The 25,054-nt window shown below is 43.0% G+C and overlaps 3 protein-coding genes and 1 non-coding gene across 6 annotated transcripts in view; 2 read left to right on the top strand and 2 right to left on the bottom strand.

The window, feature by feature from the left end:
* The first annotated feature begins 3,917 nt into the window (after positions 1–3,917).
* Positions 3,918–6,945, top strand: LOC118384976 (endosialin-like). Its single transcript, XM_035771712.2, has one exon. The coding sequence runs from the start codon at positions 4,115–4,117 to the stop codon at positions 6,197–6,199; it is 2,085 nt and encodes a 694-aa protein (XP_035627605.1). The 5' UTR covers positions 3,918–4,114; the 3' UTR covers positions 6,200–6,945.
* Positions 6,946–8,429: 1,484 nt separating this feature from the next.
* Positions 8,430–8,511, bottom strand: trnas-gcu (transfer RNA serine (anticodon GCU)). Its single transcript has one exon. It is a non-coding gene; the product is annotated as a tRNA-Ser (tRNA).
* Positions 8,512–8,928: 417 nt separating this feature from the next.
* hif1al2 (hypoxia inducible factor 1 subunit alpha, like 2) overlaps positions 8,929–25,054 on the bottom strand; it is a 19,217-nt gene continuing 3,091 nt past the window's right edge. The window contains exons 1-12 of one of the 3 annotated variants that reach the window (XM_035771710.2): positions 17,569–17,689; positions 16,390–16,640; positions 16,153–16,292; positions 12,063–12,147; positions 11,879–11,976; positions 11,499–11,674; positions 11,281–11,387; positions 11,034–11,181; positions 10,652–10,809; positions 10,476–10,555; positions 10,092–10,351; positions 8,929–9,632 (exon numbers count right to left, since the gene is read on the bottom strand). In XM_035771710.2, the coding sequence (XP_035627603.1) occupies positions 9,062–9,632; positions 10,092–10,351; positions 10,476–10,555; positions 10,652–10,809; positions 11,034–11,181; positions 11,281–11,387; positions 11,499–11,674; positions 11,879–11,976; positions 12,063–12,147; positions 16,153–16,292; positions 16,390–16,396 (1,830 nt within the window). In that variant the 5' untranslated portion in view covers positions 16,397–16,640; positions 17,569–17,689 and the 3' untranslated portion in view covers positions 8,929–9,061. Of the gene's footprint in view, positions 9,633–10,091; positions 10,352–10,475; positions 10,556–10,651; positions 10,810–11,033; positions 11,182–11,280; positions 11,388–11,498; positions 11,675–11,878; positions 11,977–12,062; positions 12,148–16,152; positions 16,293–16,389; positions 16,641–16,873; positions 17,444–17,568; positions 17,690–25,054 lie in introns of those variants that run through there. The other 2 variants (XM_035771708.2, XM_035771707.2) reach the window with 2 other exon arrangements.
* Positions 17,682–25,054, top strand: part of LOC118384975 (cytokine receptor common subunit gamma-like) — a 26,926-nt gene continuing 19,553 nt past the window's right edge. Inside the window, exons 1-2 of the mRNA XM_035771711.2 lie at positions 17,682–17,768; positions 18,144–18,208. The gene's annotated coding sequence lies outside the window, so the exon portion shown is untranslated. The remainder of the gene's footprint in view (positions 17,769–18,143; positions 18,209–25,054) is intronic.

Here is a 25,054-nt window from a genome sequence, read left to right as displayed (position 1 = left end):
TCTGAGACTCTCATGCAGACTAATTGGAAAGCCAGGCAGAGTAAGAAATGGAGAAAGAGAGGGAGAAAGACAGGGAGAAATAAAGTGAGAAAGAGAGGGAGAAGGAGAGGGAAACAAAAGGGAGAAAGAAAGGGAATAAGAGAGGGAGAAAGAAGGAGAAATAGAGGGAGAAATAGATGGAGAAATAGAGGGAGAAATAGATGGAGAAAGACAGGGAGAAATAAAGTGAGAAAGAGAGGGAGAAGGAAAGGGAAACAAAAGGGAGAAAGAATGAGAAATAGAGGGAGAAAGAGAAGGAGAAAGAAGGAGAAATAGAGGGAGAAAGAGAGGGAGAAAGAAGGAGAAATAGAGGGAGAAAGAGAGGGAGAAAGAAGGAGAAATAGAGGGAGAAATAGATGGAGAAAGAGAGGGAGAAAGATGGAGAAATAGAGGGAGAAAAAGAGGGGGAAAGAGAGGGAAAAGAAAGGGAGAAAGAAATTGAAAAAGAGAGGGAGAAAGAAGGAGAAATAGAGGGAGAAAGGGAAAAAGAAGGAGAAATAGAGGGAGAAAGAGAGGGAGAAAGAAGGAGAAATAGAGGGAGAAAGAGAGGGAGAAAGAAGGAGAAATAGAGGGAGAAAGAGAGGGAGAAAGGGAAAAAGAAGGAGAAATAGAGGGAGAAAGAGAGGGAGAAAGAAGGAGAAATAGAGGGAGAAAGAGAGGGAGAAAGATGGAGAAATAGAGGGAGAAAAAGAGGGGGAAAGAGAGGGAAAAGAAAGGGAGAAAGAAATTGAAAAAGAGAGGGAGAAAGAAGGAGAAATAGAGGGAGAAAGGGAAAAAGAAGGAGAAATAGAGGGAGAAAGAAGGAGAAATAGAGGGAGAAAGAGAGGGAGAAAGAAGGAGAAATAGAGGGGAAAAGAGAGGGAGAAAGAGAGGGGGAAAGAGAAGGAAAAGAAGAGGGAGAAAGAGTGGGAGAAAGAAAGAATAAGAGAGGGAGAAATGGTGTGAGAAAGAGAGGAAGAAAGAGCAATCCCTACCACAAGACTCTCTTCCTGCCACAGACAATCTTTCTTCCCTCTGTCTGAGAGCTACACCAGAGAGGTCCCCGTGGGTCTCTGGGCTCTGTCTGAGAGCTGGTCAGATTTATAAAGTCCTGGTGTCCTCCCTGCTGCTACAGCAACGGTAAGGTCAGGAGGAAAGATGTGGAGCTGAACACCCTTTCATTTTTGGTCAGTGTCCCAGATGGGTATAGATAAATAGTCTAGTCTGGTGTGTACTTGGGCAGAGGTCTGCTCTCAGTGGCTTTATTGTTTTACCATTCCTATTGGTTGGCTAGCTAATTCATAGATTGATCCAAGCCTTAGTTTGGGGAGAAACAAGTCTTTCTTGTGACTAAAAAAGAACAAAACGTTCTCTTCACACACTGTTCACACAAGTTTACAAAATACAGAATGAATGTAAAAAAATCAACCACCGTGTTGGGTTTTATTCACACAAACCATAGCGCATTTGAGTCCTGTTACTTCTGTTACTTGGCTCCGTGTTCAACAGTTCAAACATAGCTGGTTCTGGATCACTGATATTACATAACAGGAATACATGCTGCTGACCTTGTGAATTATGTGCGCCATGTCAGCCAAGCTAAACAAATCCCAAAGAACAGAATAATCGAATCAAATTGTATTTTTACCAATGCAGTTTTCAGAAAAATACAACAACAAAAAAGTAACAAATAAAAGTAACAAATAATTAAATAGCAGCAGTAAAACAACCATAGCGAGGCTATTTACAGGGGGTACCGGTACAGAGTCAATGGGCAGGAGCACCGGTTAGTCGAGGTAATTGAGGTAATATGTACAAGTAGGTAGAGTTATTAAAGTGACTGTGCATAGATAATAACAGAGAGTAGCAGCAGCGTAAAAGAGGGGGGTAATGCAAATAGTCTGGGTAGCCATTTGATTAGCTGTTCAGGAGTCTTATGGCTTCGGGGTAGAAGCTGTTTATAAGCCTCTTGGACCTAGACTTGTCGCTCCTGTACCGCATGCCGTGCGGTAGCAGAGAGAACAGTCTATGACTAGGGTGACTGGAGTCTTTGACAATATTTAAGGCCTTCCTCTGACAGCCAGTGTTAGGATAACTTCAATTAAAGCTGCACTCACAGTTTCAAACTATGTAAAAATATACGATTCAGTGTTGCCAAATCAGTGACAGTCAGGCTAACAAACATTGTTCATTTAGTTATCATTAACTTATTATGAGTAAGTTATTTGTTTTTTGGGTCATGTGTTCATCAACACCAGGTTTGGGCAGCTCAAGCTGCAGAATGGATGTATTCATTTATAAAACAATCAAGAAAAGAACTTGTCAACAAAAAAAACACAACAAAAAAAAGAGATTAAAAGGAATGCATGCTCGATAAGCTCTGCAGAGTTGACCTGGAGCAGGAAGTGACCTCATAAGGCTCAAGTTTCCTATTTGTTTGCACTGAAACTCAATCCAGCAGAGCAGGTCAATCCGATAGACATCTGGAACTCACTGAGCTGATGCCCCAGATGACCTCAATGAGTGTGTAGGCATAGGCCTAAACACTCAGTGATTGGAGGAGCAGACAAGGTATTGATCAGTTTCCTATCACTACGTCAACAGACAAGGGCAAACCGGACCTTCACATTGGTCATTCCAAAATGAAGATGAAATGATGACCAAAAAAAACAGATATTCAAACGGTGTTTTGATACTGATCTGTTAAGTGTGTTTTGACATCTGTGGCGTCTCAGAAGGTCATGTGCCTGAAGTAACCCACAATACAAATTCACCCAGATGTCAACAGCAGGAAAGACATATTCTTCTATGTGTATTATACTAAGCCCTTGGCACGGTACTGTATCTAGCCTACTAGCATTATGGAAAATACGATCTGGTAGCCATCTGGAAGGATATTGTCCTGAACCAGAATTGTTTGACTTGGAAAAGACCAGTATGATTTCAGACTGTTTGAAACATACTGTATTTTGCCCCAGGGATGGTCAAAAATATCAGGCTAATACTTGCTGTGACAGTGATGCAGTAGTGAGTCCCACAGTATTGGAAACCAAAGGTGGACTTCATTTAGAGACCGTTGGAAAATAGACAAAGAGAAGAAAAACAGCCATTGCTTGAACTCTGTGACTGTTGGATAACCTGTAAACTGGTACAGTGGTATTGGTAACGCCACTGTGAACTCCCTTGCTCCTTTTCATCCTCACCCTAAAAAGCTCTGCACACAAACTATTTGTCTGCATACTTTCCATTTCCCACAGATTATGTAAACCTGCGTAGTCACACATCTTGACCCAATCATCCAACACTGTACCAATGTTTCACATTTCGAGGCATCATGAGTGTGTCAAGAATGAACATCTATTCATCATATTTGTTTTTTTGTTTTTGTTTTCGGGGGGGGGGTGATAAATCCAGCCACGTGTAAACTCTCTAAACGTAACAGCCAACAGACGTTTGAAAAAGAGAGACGATTTTTTTACGAGAATCTGGACATGGAATTCAGTACCTGAGATGGTTTGTTTTCACGGTTGAATATACATCAGAAAGAGAATGGAAACGACGAGACTGTAGGAAAGATCGGTCATTAGAACAAAAACAATTATAAGTTTTGACAGTCTCCACTCTTTATCCGCCTGAGAAACTGGGAAAATGAATCCGTTTCCATTATTGTGGCTGGAGCTGAAGAAATTGTTGTGGTGGAGGGTGGTTGGTGGCAGGGTTGCGAGTCATTCCCTTAAAGTTATGAAAACCATACGGCACCAGAGAAAACCATCGTCCAGCACAGCAATCCCCCCCCCCCTCCTCCACACAGTCAGTCATTACCCAGCCCCTCTTCCAAAAACACACAATCCTTTTTCCTTTGCATACCCTCCTTCTTTCTTTCTCCCCTCCCTCCCGTCTCTTTTCTTTCTCCTGCAGATCAGTTAGAATGCTGCTACCAAGGCAGAGGTAGACCAGCAGGGAGCTCAGGAGAAAGGCCTCTGACTAAATGTAAGAGAATAGTTTTGTTTGGGGAAAAGTTGTGGAGTATTGAAAAAAAAAGCAGTAAGAAAAAAAGTCTTACTTAGAGAAAGGTGTAGTTAGGTGAGAAAAGACAATGGTACAGATGGGGAAGATGAGCTGTGCCTTGCGCTCCTGTGCTCTTCTGGCAGTCTTGTGTGCCTGCTGGCCTCCCTGGACTCTGGGACAAGAGCTGCAGGAACAAGATGCCCTCTGCACTGCAGATGGCTGCTACGCCGTCTATTTCCAACGGAAGACTTTTCGGGAATCTGCAAGGTTCTGCAAGGACAAACGTGGTTCCCTGGCAACCCTAAAGAGTTCTGAGGAAGCGGCTATGGTCCATGAGCTCCTTTCGTCGGTGGAGCAGCGCGGCCCTCGGGCCAGGGTCAGACTGTGGATTGGGCTCCATCGCCAGCCCAGGCAGTGCTCTGCCACACGCCCACTCAGGGGATTCCAATGGATCACAGGTGAACAGGACACCCAGTACAGAAACTGGCTGAGAGCGGACTCACCTAGTACCTGTGCCGCACCCCGCTGTGTCGTCATAAGTGTCAACACTGCTGCTGACACCCGGGAGCAGCACGACAACTTCAAATGGCTGGATGGCTCCTGCTCACTGGCTGTAGATGGATTCATGTGTCACTACAACTACCGGGGGATGTGCCCTTCTCTGAAGAGTGAGGGAGGGGGACCTGCACTGTATACCACCCCTTTCAACCTGCTCAGCACCATCCTCACTCACATCCCCTTTGGTTCAGTAGCCACCTTGCCCTGCCCAGATAATGAAGACAGCTTAGGAGAACAGTCTGTTCTTTGCATGCTGAGGGAGGATGGGAGTGTGGGCTGGTCAAAGGATGCCCCCCTCTGCTCTGATGGCCCCCAGGACTGGTGTGAAGAGGAAAATGGTGGCTGTGAGCATTTCTGTCAGAATGCTGACACACACTATTACTGTGAGTGTTCTGAAGGCTTCACACTGGCAGAGGACGGCCAGACCTGCCAGCCGAACCATTCCTGTGGCACGGCCAACTGTGAGTTTGACTGTGAAGAGAATACTAAAGGATTCCGCTGCAAATGTCCAAATGGTTACCTGTTGGCACCTGGTGGACGCAACTGCCTGGATGTTGATGAGTGTCTGCAGGCGCCCTGCCCTCATATCTGTGTAAATGCTCCTGGGACATTTGAGTGTCGCTGCAATGAGGGCTACGAGCCTGATGAAGACGGAGAATGTGTGGATGTCGATGAATGCAAAGATTCCAGCAGCTGTGCACACAGATGTGAGAACACCCCTGGTTCCTATGCCTGCCACTGCCGCCAAGGCTTCACTGAGCTGCCCGATGATCCAGGCTTATGCCAGGACATCGATGATTGTCAGATCTCCACAAGCTGCCACCAGAAGTGTCTCAACTATGTGGGTGGGTTTGAGTGCTATTGTGAGGCAGGGTACGAGCTGCAGTCAGACCAGTATTCCTGTATGGCCATTCCAGAGGGTGAACATGAGTATTCATCCACAGCTACCTCATCCTACCAAACCTCTTTCTCCTGGGTCCCCGAATTCCCAGACTGGGTTACCGACACCACAGCTTTGGAGTGGCTGACAGAGAAGACCAGCCTTGAGAGGCTTCCTACTGAGAAGACAGCCTCTATGCCGGTTCCACACAGGCCGTCGAATGACTATAACTCACACTGGGATGTTCTCACACGGAGAAAGCCCGCTCAGAACACTGTCACACCCTTGCCCAGCTCATCCTCCCAGGAAGATGATGTCACTCAAAGCCAAGCAGGTGATCCCTCAGTGGTGCCCAGCGTTAGTGACAGCCACCACCCAGCAGTCCAGAATGACAGGGGGGCTGGGAGAGTGGTAGAAACCCCAGACAGTAACTCTGAGATTAAGGCCGCCACCACCCCCACCATCACACTCAGAGTCCCACTTCCAGCCCAAACAACAGCATTCGCATTAGGGGCAGAGCGGCCTGACAGTAAGGGCAAACGGAAGCAGGACAAGAGCTGGCTTCTCGTAGCACTCCTGGTGCCCCTGTGTGTTTTCATTGTGGTGATGCTGGCTCTGGGCATTGTGTACTGCACTAGCTGTGCTGTAGAACAAAACAAGAGAATCACTGACTGTTACCGCTGGATCGTCACCTCCAAATCAGAGAACAAGAACAAGGCGAAATCTCCTGCTTGACCAATAGAGGGCATACTGACTTTTTAATGATCAGTTCTGAATAGGGGGGGATGAATAAAGGGTTAAATAAAGAACAGGATCCAGACCACCCATCTGATGGCCTCTGAAACTGAACCCCTGCATACTCCTGCGGAACATTCTAGTGTCTCTGTCTGAAGTTAATCTACAAATAGTGCTTATTAATTATGACAACATAAATGAAGTGCTGTTTTTTTAGGTGTTGTAAAGATCTGATAAATGCTTCTGAAGGGGAGATGACTTTATCGAGAGGAAGGGGTTCATATTTCATTGCTAGTGCTTCTGAAGACAGGGGAGATGACTTTATCGAGAGGAAGGGGTTCATGTTTCACTGCTAGTGCTTCTGAAGACAGGGGAGATGACTTTATCGAGAGGAAGGGGTTCATATTTCACTGCTAGTGCTTATTTCGCCACCATCAGAAAAATGTCTTAAACAATTATTCATTTAGCAGGTGCTAAAGTGTATTGTAGACCTCGTTATTGAGGTTACTGATAATCAACAGAATAAACTTCAGAGTATTAATTTAAGAAACCTAGATGAGAAACAAGCCCATAACATGTATTGAGAAGAAACATGTGCAAGCAAAATGCTCCAATTGCAGAATATTTGAATGTGTTGCCTTTTGTAATATGTACCCACTTTTGTTAGTTAGGCCTAAATTGAATTATGTCCTTCTAGATTCGTTGCACTGAGTATGCATTGGATTTGAATAAAAATCAATAAACCATTTCTGTATTGTTTGACTGACACACCTCATGCCGTGAAAACGATGATGAACAGAGCGGGCCAGCTTGTAGTCCTAAACCAGAGTTCCCTCTGGTTTGTTCAGCCATATCTATGGGGAAAAGGAATGAGGAAAGAATAGGGTTTCGGGGATAAACACCAAATATAAGGTCTAGGCTTAGGAGATCTTATATTTTGTTGTTATATGAGATAATATCAGTCAGTTAACATGTCCTTTATGAATTATGAAGCCTTTAAGTGCTTTTCTTTGTAACATATATGCTTCGACATTCATAAAAAGTGAAGTTGGCTGATGAAAATGATCACATGGAACAAAATGTATCATAAGATCTCCTAAGTCTGTGTTTACCGCCAACCTTATTCATTTCTCCATAGGCTTTGTCCAACGAACCAAATGTACACATACATGTTATTCAATCATTGCACCCACACTGCTCTCGCAATTCAACGAGCGTCTGAGTAGCCAGGCGCTAAAATAGATCTTGGTTCTATTTGTGGAGCTTAATGCGGTGCAAGTCCCACCTCTCCCATCTCCTCGTTGGTTTTTAGGAGCATATACCCACGTGGGTGATTGAAAGATGAACTAAGCTCCACACACCAGTCTATCGTGGTAATGCACCTTAAATTGGTTGCCAACCATATGAAGTCCAAAGAAGAAGCCCGAAGAAGGAGAGATTACTAGAAAACAAATGTTTACCCTTTAATCTGTGGATTAATTGTCTTGTGCATTTTAGGTAAAATAACAACCCAATGTTTATATTCCAGGACAAATTACCTAGCAACAATAAACTAGCTAGCTAAATTGCCATAAATGTTGGATGCTTTTAGACCGGTCCCCAAGTTAATATAGTTGGTCTGGTGTGGGGGGCCAAAATCAACATGCGCGCGTGAGGTCTGGTCAGCTTGTTTTAGTGGCTACAAAAATAGTCCGTTACAATTTCTCTATACCCAACACCAAGAGAAATAGTTAAATCTACCTCCTTTTGCCTTTTATTGGGTAATAGCGCCCCCACGCAGTTGGGGTCCAGGCCTACATTTGTAAAATAGGACTATTTCCATGTTTTCTACTGTGACATACAGATTAAAAACGGTATCACTTTCACTAACAAAATAATGTGGGTGTCTTCTAAACATTTAAGATTAAACATAAACACAATCATCAGGACTTTTACTCAGCCTATACATAATAGTGCTATAATAGGTTATCATATCCATATTCTTATTTTTCCTAATTTTGGTAACACTTCCTATGAATACCGTATTATACGGATATCTGCATTAAATGGGCATTTAGAATGGTTATAGTAGGCAAGGATTTAGAGTACTATATGAACAGGTTGTATAAAGCCTTCACTTGTCTTGCTTTATAATACAAATACTCTTATTATTCATAATTCGCCGTTATTCTTGTAAAGACTAATAGATCATCGCAACACTTGCAAAAGTAATGGAGAAAAATGTAAATGTCGACGAGGATGGGATTCGAACCCACGCGTGCAGAGCACAATGGATTAGCAGTCCATCGCCTTAACCACTCGGCCACCTCGTCGGTTGGAATATCTGCGGAAAATATCTACATTTATCCGTAGAAAATAATTTTATGCGCGTTAATAATTTGCTATTATGCTTTGCTTTTCGATTTATTTGCACCAGTTTACTACTCTAGTGAATATACCATTCCAAAACTACGTTTAATTGCTTTGGATTTATACAACATGAGATGGGATCAGTCCCCATTCCCAGACAGTTGCGATCGTCGCGGACTAAACGCCCCTCCATGGTGAAAAAAGGTTCATCATAAACTTCCTTCACCGAAACTTTCACCATGGAGTGGGGTTTAAAAACAGCAGAGAATCTTTGTATAACAGAGCTGGATATATATGGCAGTTTTTGCCTGCAGAATCCGAGTGGATAAGAAAAACTCAAATAGATTGTAACTTGTATGGGCACTGTACAGTAAACAAAACAAAGTCAACAGTTTTAATATTGATCATTGTAATTAAGTGCTGTATCCACATTTGTTAGTTAAATTGCCAGTAAAAGTCACAATTATAGGCCTAGTTCAGGAGAGATTGGCACAATTCGTGGGATAATCAAGTTCATGTTATCCATTCAGCATATGATGTCGATGTGCCAGAGCTGACTTCAATAGCTGATCTGGGTGCGTAACAAGGATGGGCATATTGGGTGGAGAGCTGATTTATGCCCCATGTTGTCATGTGTAAGAATCTGGAGGGGGCCTGGTCCAGGAAGGAGGTGATCTCTGACCCCTGAAGCAGGCAGCTGGTTGGCCCCAGTGTGACCTCACAGTCCAGCCTGCTCAGTACTGGCAAGCTGAAAGGAACATGGCATGTTGACATCTCGTCTATATGATTGGAAGGTGGCTGAGGGCCTGTGCTTGGGATTTTGGGCTGCTGTGTGTATTTCCACAACACTTGCCTTGATGGTGATCCACACAAGCAAGTGGATCCATCTTGTGGGTGAATGGGGAAATATTCCACGGTCCGGTAAGGCAGCCAAGCAGCAGCAGCCATAAGTGCCTGTGGATGTCTACAGGACTTGTGTTTCTCACTCCACTGTTCGTTCGGGACAAGGCCCTCCAATCCGGCATGGTCAGGGCCCTCCTTGAATAGAGCACTGCCTCCTCTATAGACTGACTTCATATGGTCCCTGGAGAAAGAGCAGATGTTATATAGGACCAAGAAACATCTGAAATGGCCAACAATGAGACAAGGATATGATGGTATGATTCCCTATATCCAAAGAAAACAATCAGCAACAATTATGCCATTGATTAACGGTTAAAGGAACAGTTCACCCAAATGACAAAATGGTGTCTTCACCTTGACAGCAATCCATTATTTGGTTTAGTTTCCCTGGCATTGTTTCCAGAGTTTGAGCATGTGGCAAAAACCTCATCCAAGTCCTGGTATCGATATTAGCATTTTTCACGCATCATGTCTGAAAGTATCTCAAATTGATTGTGAAGCTCAACAAAGTCACTTAATAGATGATTGTAACATAATGCGGCAAAAATGCTAATATCGATACCAGGACTTGCTTATACCTTTTAACAGTATACCTATTGACTGAGACTAGAAGCTTGTGCCCACACACAGTGGTGCTTACCCGAACTCTGACTCTTTGACTGTATGTGACGCGCCTGAGTCACAGGGGGGCTCTATCTGCAAGGTTTTCATTTGATGTGTGGTGAAAGAACCAGCAGATATAGGGGACTTCCCCGAGGAACAATGGCCTTCCAAACCAGGTGGAAGAACAGGACCTTCTATCATGGCCAAGATCCCATCTAAAACTGGAGTGAGGAGGAAGTCTTCTCCATCCATGGGTATGTATGGAGCCAACGAGTCCAGGTCCAGCTCACATAGTTCCTGCAGGGAGGAAATATGCAATTAAAAAAGGGATTGAAAAAGTCCACCATGGATTGAAAAAGTCCACCATGCTACCAATTTCAGCCCAGGTTTTACCCGTGAGCAAAGAGATAGGCCTACTTACAGAGAGTGAGTTAATGTTCATTTGATCCTCTCGGTTGAGCTCTGAATATCCCTCATAGGTTTGGATCTTGTTGTTGTGTTCTAGATCAGATTAGGAGGAACGTAACAATTCAATGCCACAAGTCTCTTACCACCTCTTCGGTTAGATGCAAATAATCGTCAGCTAAAGGGACAGACCTGGAGTTGGTATTTTTGTGTTGCGTAGATGAACAGCTGTCTCTGCTGCAGGATAGGTCTCATTCTGCAGGATGGGCCCCACAAGATCAGAGTAACAGGGCCTCAGTAGAGGTTCTGTTTGCTGCAGTGAGAACAACATCTCTGGTAGCTCCACCTCACTGTGGTGAGACAACGAGATAGGGCAAACGGAAAAAGGACAGAGAAGATATCTTTACACCAGATACGGTGCATACAACTTGGTAGCACAAGGAACAAGGGATTTTACTTGTAAACAGCTGAACAGATATCTAGTCTAACCAACTTCCTATCCACACAGTCTTGGTAAGAGTTGTCATTTCATTAGATGCTTTCATTGGACCCCGACCCCAACATCACTTCTCACCTTAGAATGTAGTTGATGCAGACGACACTCTGGGGCTGCCCAGTCCGGTTGTTGTACACCACCGATGCATCCGTCTCTGCCCACACATACCCACCACCTTTCAGCAGCAGACGGTACCTGCCCATGGTAGCCTGTCCCTTAGAGAGCACTGTCCCAGACACATGATCACATATCAATTTAACATGGTCAGAACATACTAGTGATATTAACAATATTTATATACACCTCATGATTCGAGGTAACTCACAGCTCTGGTGTGCTTTGTGAATGTGCTGGCAGTCAGATGTGTGGTAATACTGATACACAGACTGGCCCAGAAGTTCTGTTTCTGTATATCCAGTCAGCTCCTTGACACTAGAAACAAAATCACATGAAAAACAGTATGAAAAGTATTATGTAATATGCTTGTATTACTCGTCTTGTTTCATTAGCGTCACCAGATGAGTGTTGAGTTAGTGACTGTACCCTGAATGGCAGTAGGTGAACCTCATGTCCGGGTGATGTCCGCTCAGGAAGGTCTTGTGATTCAAGCTGGCATCCCTGATGATGCATTGTGAGATGGGTAAGGGTCGGCACATTAGGACAAGACAGGCTGACTCTGGAAGGTGAGATTGTTTCTTAATCCCAACGCAGTGAATCACCTGTGTGTGTGAGAGACAGAGAGAAAAGAGAAAGTGAAGTTTGTATTTCTACAACAGAGAAGAATAAAACTCAACATGTTAATACTCTGCTTCAAACTAGCATGAAGTACTGGCCTTCAACATATTAATACTCTGCTTCAAACTAGCATGAAGTACTGGCCTTCAACATGTTAACACTGCTTCAAACTAGTATGAAGTACTGACCTTCCATCGTGTGTGTCTTTGGTTGACAGCTCGACCCTGAGAGGTCAGAGTGCTCTTCACACGGAGGAGGAAGTCACACTGCTGTTGTCTCTCAGTAGCTGATAGAAAGACACGATACAGAAGATAAACAATATGCCTCTTTGCTAACTAATATCTTGTTTAAAATATGTGAAGTCCCCTTTACCTATCATTTTTGAGAGGATATCTCTGACTTCCCTCTGGTCACAGTGGTGCATGAAGTCAAACAGACTCCTACCAATCAGATCCATCTACACGTGACATAAAAACATTTGTTGTTTAGAAAAATATGTTTTGTTTTCCATCTGTTTTGCCTTCAGTTCCAGTACAATATGAACACTCAACATACAGTTGTAGTCGGAAGTTTACATACACCTTAGCCAAATACATTTAAACTCAGTTTTTCACAATTCATGACATTTAATCCTAGTAAAAATGGTCTTAGGTCAGTTAGGATCACAACTTTATTTTAAGAATGTGAAATGTCAGAATAATAGTAGAGAGAATCATTTATTTCAGCTTTTATTTCTTTCATCACATTCCCAGTGGGTCAGAAGTTTACATACACTCAATTAGTATTTGGTAGCATTGACTTTAAATTGTTTAACTTGGGTAGCCTTCCACAACCTTCCCACAATAAGTTGGGTGAATTTTGGCCCTGACAGAGCTGGTGCAATGGGGTCAGGTTTGTAGGCCTCCTTGCTCAACACATGCTTTTTCAGTTCTGCCCACAAATGTTCTATAGGATTGAGGTCAGGACTTTGTGATGGTCACCCCAATACCTTGACTTTGTTGTCCTTAAGCCATTTTGCCACAACTTCGGAAGTATGATTGGGGTCATTGTCCATTTGGAAGACCCATTTGCAACCAAGCTTTAACTTCCTGACTGATGTCTTGAGATGTTGCTTCAATATATCCACATAATTGTCCACCCTCATGATGCCATGCATTTTGTGAAGTGCACCAGTCCCTCCTGCAGCAAACTACCCCAACAACATGATGCTGCCACCCCGTGCATCACGGTTGGGATGGTGTTCTTCTTTTGCCTCCAAACATAACGATGGTCATTATGGCCAAACAATTATATTTTTGTTTCATCAGACCAGAGGACATTTCTCCAAAAAGTACGATCTTTGTCCCCATGTACAGTTGCAAACTGTAGGCTGGCTTTTTTATGACGATTTCGGAGCAGTGGCTTCTTCCTTGCTGAGCGGCCTATCAGGTTTTGTCGATATAGGCCTCGTTTTACTCGTTTTACAGATACTTTTGTACCCGTTTCCTCCAGCATATTCACAAGGTTCTTTGCTGTTGTTCTGGGATTGATTTGCACTTTTCGCACCAAAGTACGTTCATCTCTAGGAGATAGAACGCGTCTCCTTCCTGAGCGGTATGACGGCTGCATGGTCCCATGGTGTTTATACTTGCGTACGATTGTTTGTACAGATGAACCATGGCGATTGGAAATTGCTCCCAGGGATGAACCAGACTTTTGGAGGTCTACATTTTTTTTCTGAGGTCTTGGCTGATTTCTTTTGATTTTCCCATGATGTCAAGCAAAGAGGCACTGAGTTTGAAGGTAGGCCTTGAAATACAACCACAGGTACACCTCCAATTGACTCAAATTATGTCAAGTAGCCTATCAGAAGCTTCTAAAGCCATGACATAATTTTCTGGAATTTTCCAAGCTGTTTAAAAGGCACAGTCAACTTAGTATATGTAAACTTCTGACCCACTGGAATTGTGATACAGTGAATTATAAGTGAAATAATCTGTCTGTATACAATTGTTGGAAAAATTACTTGTGTCATGCACAAAGTAGATGTCCTAACTGACTTGCCAAAACTATAGTTTGTTAACAAGAAATTTGTGGAGTAGTTGAAAAACTAGTTTTAATGACTCCAACCTAAGTGTATGTAAACTTCCGACTTCAACTTTATGTACATATACTGAACAAAAAATATAAACGCAACATGTAAAGTGTTGGTCCCATGTTTCATAAACTGAAATTAAAGATCCTAGAAACGTTCCATATGCACAAAAAAACGTATTTCTCTAAAATCTGGTGCACAAATGTGTTTACATCCCTGGTAGTGAGAATTTCTCCTTTGACAAGATAATTCATTCACCTGACGTGTGTGGCATATCAAGAAGCTGATTAAACAGCATGGTCATTACACAGGTGCACCTTGTGATGGGGACAATACAAGGCCACTGAAATGTGCAGTTTTGTCACACAACACAATGCCACAGATGTCTCAATTTTGAAGGAGTGTGCAATTGGAATGCTGACTGCAGGAATGTCCACCAGAGCTGTTGCCAGAGAATTTAATGTTCATTTCTCTACCATAAGCCGTTTTAGAGAATTTGGCAGTACATCCAACCGGCCTCACAATCACAGACCACGTGTAACGACGCCAGCTCCACATCCAGCTTTTTTTAACCTGCGGGATCATCTGAGACCAGCCACCCGGACAGCTGATAAAACTGAGAAGTACAGTGCCTTGCAAATGTATTCATCCCCCTTGCCGCTTTTCCTATTTTGTTGCATTTAAATGGATTTTTATTTGGATATCATGTAATGGACATACACAAAATGGTCAAAATTGGTGAAGTGACATTTAAAAAATGTACTTGTTTAAAAAAATATATATATATATTTTTTTTTAACTGGCATATGTATTCACCCCCTTTGCTATGAAGCCCCTAAATAAGATCTGGTGCAACCAATTACCTTCAGAAGTCACATAATAAGTTAAATAACTTCTTGTAACTAGGGGGCAGTATTTTCATTTTTGGAAAAATAACGTTCCCAGAGTAAACGGGCTATTTTGTCAGGACAAGATGCTAGAATATGCATATAATTGACAGCTTAGGATAGAAAACACTATACAATTTCCAAAACTGTAACTGTATTTTGGAGCAAATTTGGAATATTTTTCTGCGTTTTCTTGACCGCAATTTCCGGTAGATTTCTCAGCCAAAAGTGAAGAACAAATGGAGCTATTTCACCTACAAAAATAATATTTTTGGAAAAAATGAACATTTGCTATCTAACTGGGAGTCTCGTGAGTGAAAACATCCAAAGCTCATCAAAGGTAAACAATTTAATTTGATTGCTTTTCTGATTTTCGTGACCAAGTTGCCTACTTCTAGCTGGACATAATGCTTTGCTAGGCTATTGATAAACTTACACAAATGCTTGACTTGCTTTGGCTGAAAAGCATATTTTCAAAATCTTAGATAACAGGGTGATTAACAAAAGGCTAAACTGTGTTTCAATATATTTCACTTGTGATTTCATGAATAGGAATATATTCTATTAATATTTATGTCCATTGCGTTATGCTAATTAGTGTCAGATGATGACAACGATCCCGGACACGGGATGGGGAGTTACAACAGGATAAAGTCCTCCTGTGTGCAATCTAAGTGTCACATAATCTGTCACATGATCTCAGTATATATACACCTGTTCTGAACGGCCCCAGAGTCTGCAACACCACTAAGCAAGGGGCACCATCAAGCAAGTGGCACCACGAAGACCAAGGAGCTTGCCAAACAGGTCAGGGACAAAGTTGTGGAGAAGTACAGATCAGAGTTAGGTTATAAAAAAATATAAGAATCTTTGAACATCCCACGGAGCACCATTAAATCCATATTTTTTTTTAAATGTAAAGAATATGGCACCACAACAAACCTGCCAAGAGAGGGCCACCCACCAAAACTTACAGACCAGGCAAGGAGGGCATTAATCAGAGAGGCAACAAAGAGACTTGCAGCTGTATTGCTGCAAAAGGTTGCTCTACAAAGTATTGCCTTTGGGGGGTAAATAGTTATGCACGCTTAAGTTCTGTTTTTTTATCTTTCTTGTTTGTTTCACAAAAAAATATTTTGCATATTCAAAGTGGTAGGCATGTTGTGTAAATCTAATGATACAAATCCCCCAAAAATCTATTTTAATTCCAGGTTGTAAGGCAACATAATAGGAAAAATGCCAAAGGGGGTGAATAGTTTCGCAAGCCACAGTACTTCTGTCTGTAATAAAGCCCTTTTGTGGGGAAAAACTCATTCTGATTGGTTGGGCCTATACCCTCCCAGACCCACCCATTTCTACGCACCTGCCCAGTCATGTGAAATTAGGGCCTAATGATTTTATTTCAATTGACTGATTTCCTTATATGAATTGTAACTCTGTAAAATCATTTAAATTGTTGCATGTTGTGTTTATATTTTTGTTCAGTATAATATGACTGTACCTGGTTGATGCCAGTGTGTGTTCTTATGTCCCCTGTAGTGAAGATAACTTGGCCGTTCTGAGACACCAAGAGCATGAAACCCCCAACAGCAGACTCCAGCACTGTCTCCACAGAGAAAATCCCAGCCATTGGGTATCGGCCTAAATAACACAGAGGACAATGCCTTCTAGTATATTTCTAAACCCTTGAACACTCTAAAAGCCTTGACATTCCAAAAGCCCAACAGTATGTTGTTACCGTGCATGGTGAAGTGGACTGTGTCAGAGCAGACCCTGGTCTCTGGTGTGACATTGTCTCGATGGTCTAGCAGCGCTCTCAGACGCAGGTAGTCCAGTGTGAGTCTGAAGATAGAAGCCTTGTCTATGTGGCCAGTCAGACCAGAGGGCAGAGGTAGCCATGCTGCCAGCTCCCCAAACAAACGTCTCTCTCTCTCCCTCCTACTCTTAGCTGCAACACGGGACTGGGCTCGCAGCCGCTCCGTACTCACCCTGTGGTACAAGCAGCGTCATACCATTAAGAGAGAACATTTCTGAAAATAGTATGCAGTTGAGAGGAATGAAGAAAGAGAACTACAGACAGAGACAGGAAGTGAAGGGGCCTAAGGAGCAGGGGTTGGAACAGGTTCAGGGAACAGAACAGAAAACCGGAAAATAAATACATTTTTCAAGGAACAGAAACAGAACTTGGAATGAAAGTGATCCATACTGTTCTGGAACCTAACCATTGTTTTTAAAAGCATGGGAACCGGTTGATGGCTTTCTTTTATGTTCCAGGCATTTTTTTCTAGTCCCACAACAAAACGCAACAAAGCTCCTATGCAACGCCCTCACTCTGTCACTCAGAAACTTATGCCCCTTTTACGTGACTTATCTTTCATCTTTATGGAGTCTTGCCCCTCAACTGAAAAGTGTAGAGTTTTTAATTCAAGCTGGAGAAGAGCCTGTCTCTTGTCAGAGATCACTTTTATTTTGGAATATTGCAAAATATGATCTGTTCATTCAAGACAGGATAAATATATTGTTTCTGGTAATAATAAAACATGTTTTGTTTAGTTACATTTTCCTCAACTTGTTTCTCGACCTTTATAGCAAGTCAAGCTAGCTTGCACTGCAGAGCAGCTGACTAAAATCTAGGCTAGGTTAAAGATACCATCGTAGCTCACAATTTCCACCTAATAATTAGAATACAAAACAAACGTCATTGCAATAAACTTAAACAGGAGGCAACGGTCATATAATACACATTGGCTGTTAACACATTACTATTAAAATAGTACGTATAGATAGGTTGACCAGACGTCCCCGTTTTCGGTGGCCTGTCCCCGGAAATGTCCCCGTTTTTAACAGTGCATTAAAAACAGACTGCAAAGTGAAATAATATTTTACGTGGCAAGAAAGACCGGGCAGCAGAGTCTACCAGTTGACTTATCAATCGCGTTGTGCTCGTTTCGTCCAGCAGAGGGGGCTGCTCGCTATAGCAGCTTCATTCACTCTTTTTCTTCTACTAACTACTTGCTCCCGCTAGTTTTAGAGAAAACTGCTGTGGAAAACTCGGCCAGAAGCTAACAAGGTGACAAGTTCATCCACAACATCACCACAAACGTCTTTTCAAGCCAGGTAAATTCCAATCGTTTGAGATACTATCTAGTGATGTTAAAATGTCACAATTTATTATATAGATAGATGATCTGCGCCATAAGGTTTTAAATAGGTTATGCTAGCTAACATTAGCTATGTCGACTAAGTTATCTAGCTAGGTTAGCCAGCTACTGTCATGGTAACTAGGTTAAAAAAACGTTCACATGTAAACATGCAGTGGAGAGGCTATTTTGAAAATATGATTACATTAAATGAATGCACAATTAATTATGAGAATATTTCATATTTATTTGTAGATTACAATTTTAATGGTTTGGGATTATAATAAATAGTGTGAAAATATATATTTTGACATTTTCATGGATAACATTAGCATAATGTTTTCTGTTAGAGAGTGGAGAGGAAGGAGAGGAGGAAGACTGGATAGGAAGAAGAGTGAAAGAGATAGAGGAGGAAAGGTAAATATATGATTACAGAGCCTGCCAATTTATTATTCCATACAATGTTTTTGAGATAAAATACAAAAATGAAGCAAACAATGGGTAGCAGTCTTTGTATTTGTCCTTTGTCTTGTCGTGTCCAATGTATATATATTTTTCTTCGCATATCTTTTTATATTTTCTAAACCCTTACTTCAAAATACTCTGCTGCAACCCGCCTCACCCAATGTGGTCTGGACCTGCTTTTTCTCTAACGTATTTTTCTTTGCCTCTTACTGGAATCTCTCCAACATAAACTAGCCAGCTAACGGTCATCAGCTAACGGTCATCAGCTAACGGTCATCAGCTAACGGTCATCAGCTAACGGTCATCAGCTAACCTTAGCTCGGAAAGCTCTTGCCAGTTTGGACAACACGATTCAACCAGAGCATACCGGACCTATTTCTTCTCTCCATATCCCCGGATACCTATCGCAAGCTCTGAACCTTCTCACCTTCCGACCTTTGCAGCTAACGTCACCTGAATGCTAGCTGTCTAGAGCACAACGGACTGTTGGCTTACGAGGCCCATCGAATACATTCCGAAGCCACTGGCTAGCAGTCAGCTATCCTTTGCTAGCGGTCATCAGCTACCTTTATCCCGGACAACTCTCGCCAGTCTGTACAGCGTGACTCAAACCAGAGCTAGTCGGACTTATTCTTCTCTATCTCCGGATTCCTACCGCAAGCTCTGAACCAATTTTTTTTATGATAAACATTTTGCTTATGATATATATATATTTTTTTATTCCACCTGGAATTATAGCAGCTAACGACCCCTGAACGCACAGCCGCTAATCTGCGGCCTGCTAGCTATCTTAAGCACATTGGACTCCTGATTTAAGAGGCCTTTCGGACATATATCTTCGGCCACTATACATATTTTGCCAATTGGCCTGGTTTACCACACGTACCCTTATCCTACTCCTCCTCTGTTCCTCCGGTGATGTAGAGGTTAATCCAGGACCTGCAGTGTCTACCTCCACTCCCATCCCCCAGGCTCTCTCATTTGTTGACTTCTACAACCGTAAAAGCCTTGGTTTCATGCATGTTAACATTAGAAGCCTCCTCCCTAAGTTTGTTTTATTCACTGCCCTAGCACACTCCACCAATCCGGATGTCCTAGCCCTGTCTGAATCCTGGCTTAGGAAGACCACCAAAAACCTTGACATTTCCATTCCTAACTATAACATTTTCCGACAAGATAGAACTGCCAAAGGGGGCAGTGTTGCAATTTGCTGCAAAGATAACCTGCAGAGTTCTGTCTTACTATCCAGGTCTGTACCCAAACAATTTGAGCTTCTACTTCTAAAAATTAACCTTTCCAGAACAAGTCTCTCACCGTTGCCGCTTGCTATAGACCACCCTCTGCTTCCAGCTGTGCCCTCGACACCATATGTGATTTGATTGCCCCCATCTATCTTCTGAGCTTGTGCTGGTAGGTGACCTAAACTGGGACATGCTTAACACCCCGGCCATCCTACAATCTAAGCTTGATGCCCTCAATCTCACACAATGTATCAATGAACCTACTAGATATAACCCCAAATCCGTAAACACGGGCACCCTCATAGATATCATCCTAACCATCTCACCCTTCAAATACACCTCTGCTGTTTTCATTGCCTGCATCCGTAATGGGTCTACGAGCAAACGACCAGCCCTCATCACTGTCAAACGCTCCCTAAAACACTTCTGAGAGCAGGCCTTTCAATCAACCTGGCCGGGGAACGACATTGACCTCATCCCGACAGTAGAGAATGCCTGGTTATTCTTTAAAAGTGCCTTCCTCACCATCTTAAATAGGCATGCCTCATTCAAAAAATGTAGAACCATGGATAGATATAGCCCTTGGTTCACTCCAGACCTGTCTGCCCTTGACCAGCACAAAAACATCCTGTGGCATTCTGCATTAGCATCGAATAGACCCCGTGATATGCAACTTTTCAGGGAAAGTTAGGAACCAATATACACAGGCAGTTAGGAAAGCTAAGGCTAGCTTTTTTAAACAGACATTTGCATCCGCAGTACAAACTCAAAAAAGTTCTGGGACGCTGTAAAGTCCATGGAGAATAAGAGCACCTCATCCCAGCTACCCACTACTCTGAGGCTAGGAAACACTGTTACAACTGACAAATCCACTATAATTGAGAATTTCAATAAGCATTTCTCTACGGCTGGCCATGCTTTCCACCTGGCTACCCCTACCCCGGTCAACTGCCCGGCACCCTCCACAGCAACCCGCCCAAGCCCCCACCATTTCTCCTTCACCCATATCCAGATAGCTGATGTTCTGAACGAGCTACAAAATCTGGACCCCTACAAATCAGCCAGGCTAGACAATCTGGACCCTCTCTTTCTTAAATTATCTGCCGAAATTGTTGCAACCCCTATTACTAGCCTGTTCAACCTCTCTTTTGTATCGTCTGAGATTCCCAAAGATTGGAAAGCTGCCGTGGTCATCCCCCTCTTCAAAGGGGGAGACACTCTAGACCCAAACTGCTACAGACCTATATCTATCCTACCCTGCATCTCTAAGGTCTTCGAAAGCCAAGTTAACAAACAGATTACTGACCATTTTGAATCACATCGTATCTTCTCCACTATGCAATCTGGCTTCCGAGCTGGTCATGGGTGCACCTCAGCCACGCTCAAGGTCCTAAACGATATCATAACCACCATCAATAAGAGACATTACTGTGCAGCCGTATTCATCGACCTGGCTAAGGCTTTCGACTCTGTCAATCACCACATTCTTATTGGCAGACTCAACAGCCTTGGTTTCTCAAATGATTGCCTCGCCTGGTTCACCAACTACTTCTCTGATAGAGCTCAGTGTGTCAAATCGGAGGGCCTGTTGTCCGGACCTCTGGCAGTCTCTATGGGGGTGCCACAGGGTTCAATTCTCGGGCCGACTCTCTTCTCTGTATACATCAATGATGTCGCTCTTGCTGCTGGTGATTCTCTAATCCACCTCTACTCAGACGACACCATTCTGTATATTTCTGGCCCTTCTTTGGACACTGTGTTAACTAACCTCCAGACGAGCTTCAATGCCATACAACTCTCCTTCCGTGGCCTCCAACTGCTCTTAAACGCAAATAAAACTAAATGCATGCTATTCAACCGATAATTGCCCGCACCTGCCCGCCCATCCAGCATCACTACTCTGGACGGCTCTGACTTAGAATACGTGGATAAATTCAAATACCTAGGTGTCTGGTTAGACTGTAAACTCTCCTTTCCAGAACAAGTCTCTTACAGTTGCCGCTTGCTATAGACCACCCTCTGCTCCCAGCTGTGCCCTGGACACCATATGTGTCCAGGGCACATATGACTCACATTAAGCATCTCCAATCAAAAATGTAATCTAGAATCGGCTTCCTATTTCGCAAACAAAGCTTCCTTCACTCATGCTGCCAAACATACCCTCGTAAAACTGACCATCCTACCGATCCTTGACTTCGGCGATGTCATCTATAAAATAGCCTCCAACACTCTACTCAGCAAACTGGATGTAGTCTATCACAGTGCCATCCGTTTTGTCACCAAAGCCCCATATACTACCCACCACTGCGACCTGTACGCTCTCGTTGGCTGGCTACAGGTTATCTACAAGTCTCTGCTAGGTAAAGCCCCGCCCAATCGCAGCACCCACTCGTAGCACATGCTCCAGCAGGTATATCTCACTGGTCTTCCCCAAAGCCAATTCCTCCTTTGGTCGCCTTTCCTTCCAGTTCTCTGCTGCCACTGACTGGAACGAACTGCAAAAATCACTGAAGCTGGAGATTCTCATCTCCCTCACTAGCTTTAAGAACCAGCTGTCAGAGCAGCTCACAGATCACTGCACCTGTTCATAGACAATCTGTATACAGCCCATCTATCTACCTCATCCCCATACTGTATTTATTTATTTTGCTCCACAGTATCTCTACTTGCACATGTAACAGTATAACTTTAGACCGTCCCCTCGCCCATACCCGGGCGCGAACCAGGGACCCTCTGCACACATCAACAACAGTCACCCTCGAAGCATCGTTACCCATCGCTCCACAAAAGCAGTGGCCCTTGCAGAGCAAGGGGAACTACTACTTCAAGGTCTCAGAGCAAGTGACGTCACCGATTGAAACACTATTTAGCGCGCACCGCTAACTAAGCTAGCCGTTTCACATCCGTTACACACATCCATCTTTTGCACATCTTCCATTCCAGTGTTTAATTGCCATATTGTAATTACTTCGCCACCTTGGCCTATTTATTGCCTTAACTCCCTTATTTGACCTTATTTGCACTCACTGTATATAGACTTTTTTTTCTACTGTATTATTGACTAGGTTTTTTTCATTCCATGTGTAACTCTGTGTTGTTGTATGTGTCGAACTGCTATGCTTTATCTTGGCCAGGTCGCAGTTGCAAATGAGAACTTGTTCTCAACTAGCTTACCTGGTTAAATACATGTGAAATAAAAAATAAAAATGGGAATGTTAAAGTACTTTGGTTATCTAATAGTGTACTATTTATTATTAAAGATTGGAGAGGAGGGAGAAGGAAAAATTAAGGGACTGAAAAGAGTGAAGCAAGGAGAGTGTATAAGAGTGCGGTGGAAAGGCAAATAGAAGGAAGACGAGTGAAGAAAAGAGGAGAAAGATTGGAGCAGAAGAAAAAGTTAAGAGAGTAAGAAGAGCAGACAGAGGAGGTACAATGGCTCTTTCCAAGAAACGGAATGAATGATATATGGACAGCAGCAAGAAATAGGTTCACTGTTCCTATGCTTATTGTGAAGACAAACTTCAACCTCCCCTTCCAGGAGTTTGTGGAGAAGCTGCTTTGGATAAAAGCGTCTGCTAAATGGCATATATATATATATATATATATATATATATATATATATATATATATATATATATTTTCCGAAAATACTAAAAAAATGCTTAAGTTGTTAAGAGTGTACAAATATAAGTAGGTCACGTTAACTTTGGGGGGAGGAAATTATATTGGAGTTGTCTTGAGATGGCTATGCACATTCATGGATGAGGCTAGTGGCATACATCTCTCTCCATTGAATACAGGCGGTTGACGTCAACAACCCTCAATTCATATTTTTTTTTAAAAGATTACAATAATGAGATGTATCCATCAATCCAAAGAAAAGATATGCGGGAGCTAGACAGCACGCCGTGCCGCTTTGTGGACAATGACTCCCATTGCTAGGGCGGAAAGACATGTACCATGTCAGTATAGCCATCATATTTGGCTGGACTGAAGATAAAGTTTTTTAAAAATCAAAGTACTGTATGTGGCTCAGGGATGCACACTTAGCAATTTTGTTGCTAGGTTTAGCAACTTTTCAGACTACCCTGGCAACTTTTATTTTCAAACAGCACCTAGCAACAAATTTAGCTACTTTTAAAAATGTATTTGGAACATTTAGCCATTTTTGAAAGGTGACTTAAATGCTAAAATGCACGCATTTCCCCTCTAAATGACACAAAAATGATTTTCTCTGTCACACACTCAGTCACAACACATGTGCCTGGCTGCAAAAGTGCATTATGAGTGATGTCAGCTGCAGGCGCTCAGCTTGTGCACGGCAGCAGAAGGCCTCCAGCAATTTCAGCAAATTGCAAATCATTGTTGGCTGACTGCAGCAGCAGTATTACGGATTCGACAAGCCAAACCCAATGAATATAGTTGGTCAAGAATGTTTGATCTTGAACAGAACTTACAACATCAATCAACATGTCTCAATCAAAATTGTACAGCCAGAAGTACAGAAAATAGTGGGAGTCTGTACCTGAACAAATGTCAAATCATATTTTTTTCCGAGATGGCCAGTCAATTTGAGTAACGTTATTGTGTATTCTAAGTAATGACGTAGTTTTACGTTATCTCGCAATGACATCACAACGTCATTTAGCAACAAATCAATCTGCCTCTAGCAACTTACCCTGAAAATTAGTTGGCAATACTGATGTGGCGTCTGTCCATCTTGCAATAGAGCCTTGAACCACAAGGGGACGTTGCGATACCACTCCGTTGTGGATATCCCCATTGAAATGCATAACCTCCTGTGCAAAATAACGGAGTGCTTATCGGTAACATGAACTAGGTGTTATTAGTGTCTGCCTGCAAGATGAAAATGTTTGCCTGTGAGTGCAATAGTGTGCAACTGCAGCTCACAATTCGGGGCGTTACAGCATGTGGGCATTGCTGCATTTGCAGGAATGCCCCCCTTCAAGCATCCCATTGGTTCCTAATAAACACCCTTGCCTACCGGAGTCCTCCTTGCTAGCTAGCGGGAGCGACACTGGTAGACAGTGACCTGCCCTCACCTTCGTTAACAGAACTGTGGGGAAACAGTACCTGACAGGTGGGAGCGAAGGACACGCTTGCTAGTTAGTGACACCGTGTGCTAGCTTGCTAATTAGCTAGCTAGCACACATGTACTAGCTAGCTAGTGTCGCCCACATGGCGGGGACGACCGGTATACAGTGTCCTTCACCTAGCTAGCTAATAAGTGACACCGTGTGTTAGCTAGCTAGCTAGCTAGCTAGCACACTTAGCTTAGTGATTAGCTTCATGGGCACTATGGTGTTGAACACTGAGCTGTAGTCAATGAACAGCATTCTCACATAGGTGTTCCTTTTGTCCAGATGAGAAAGGGCGGAGTGGAGTGCGATTGAGATTGCATCATCTGTGGATCTGTTGGGGCGATATGCGAATTAGAGTGGGTCTAGGTTGTCCTGGAGGATGCTGTTTATGTGAGCCATGACCAGCCTTTCAAAGCACTTCATGGCTACCGACGTGAGTGCCTCGGGGCAGTAAT

This window comes from Oncorhynchus keta, chromosome 6, assembly GCF_023373465.1.
Source record: "Oncorhynchus keta strain PuntledgeMale-10-30-2019 chromosome 6, Oket_V2, whole genome shotgun sequence".
Classification (NCBI taxonomy): domain Eukaryota; kingdom Metazoa; phylum Chordata; class Actinopteri; order Salmoniformes; family Salmonidae; genus Oncorhynchus; species Oncorhynchus keta.
This window is presented reverse-complemented; position numbering and strand designations above follow the sequence as displayed.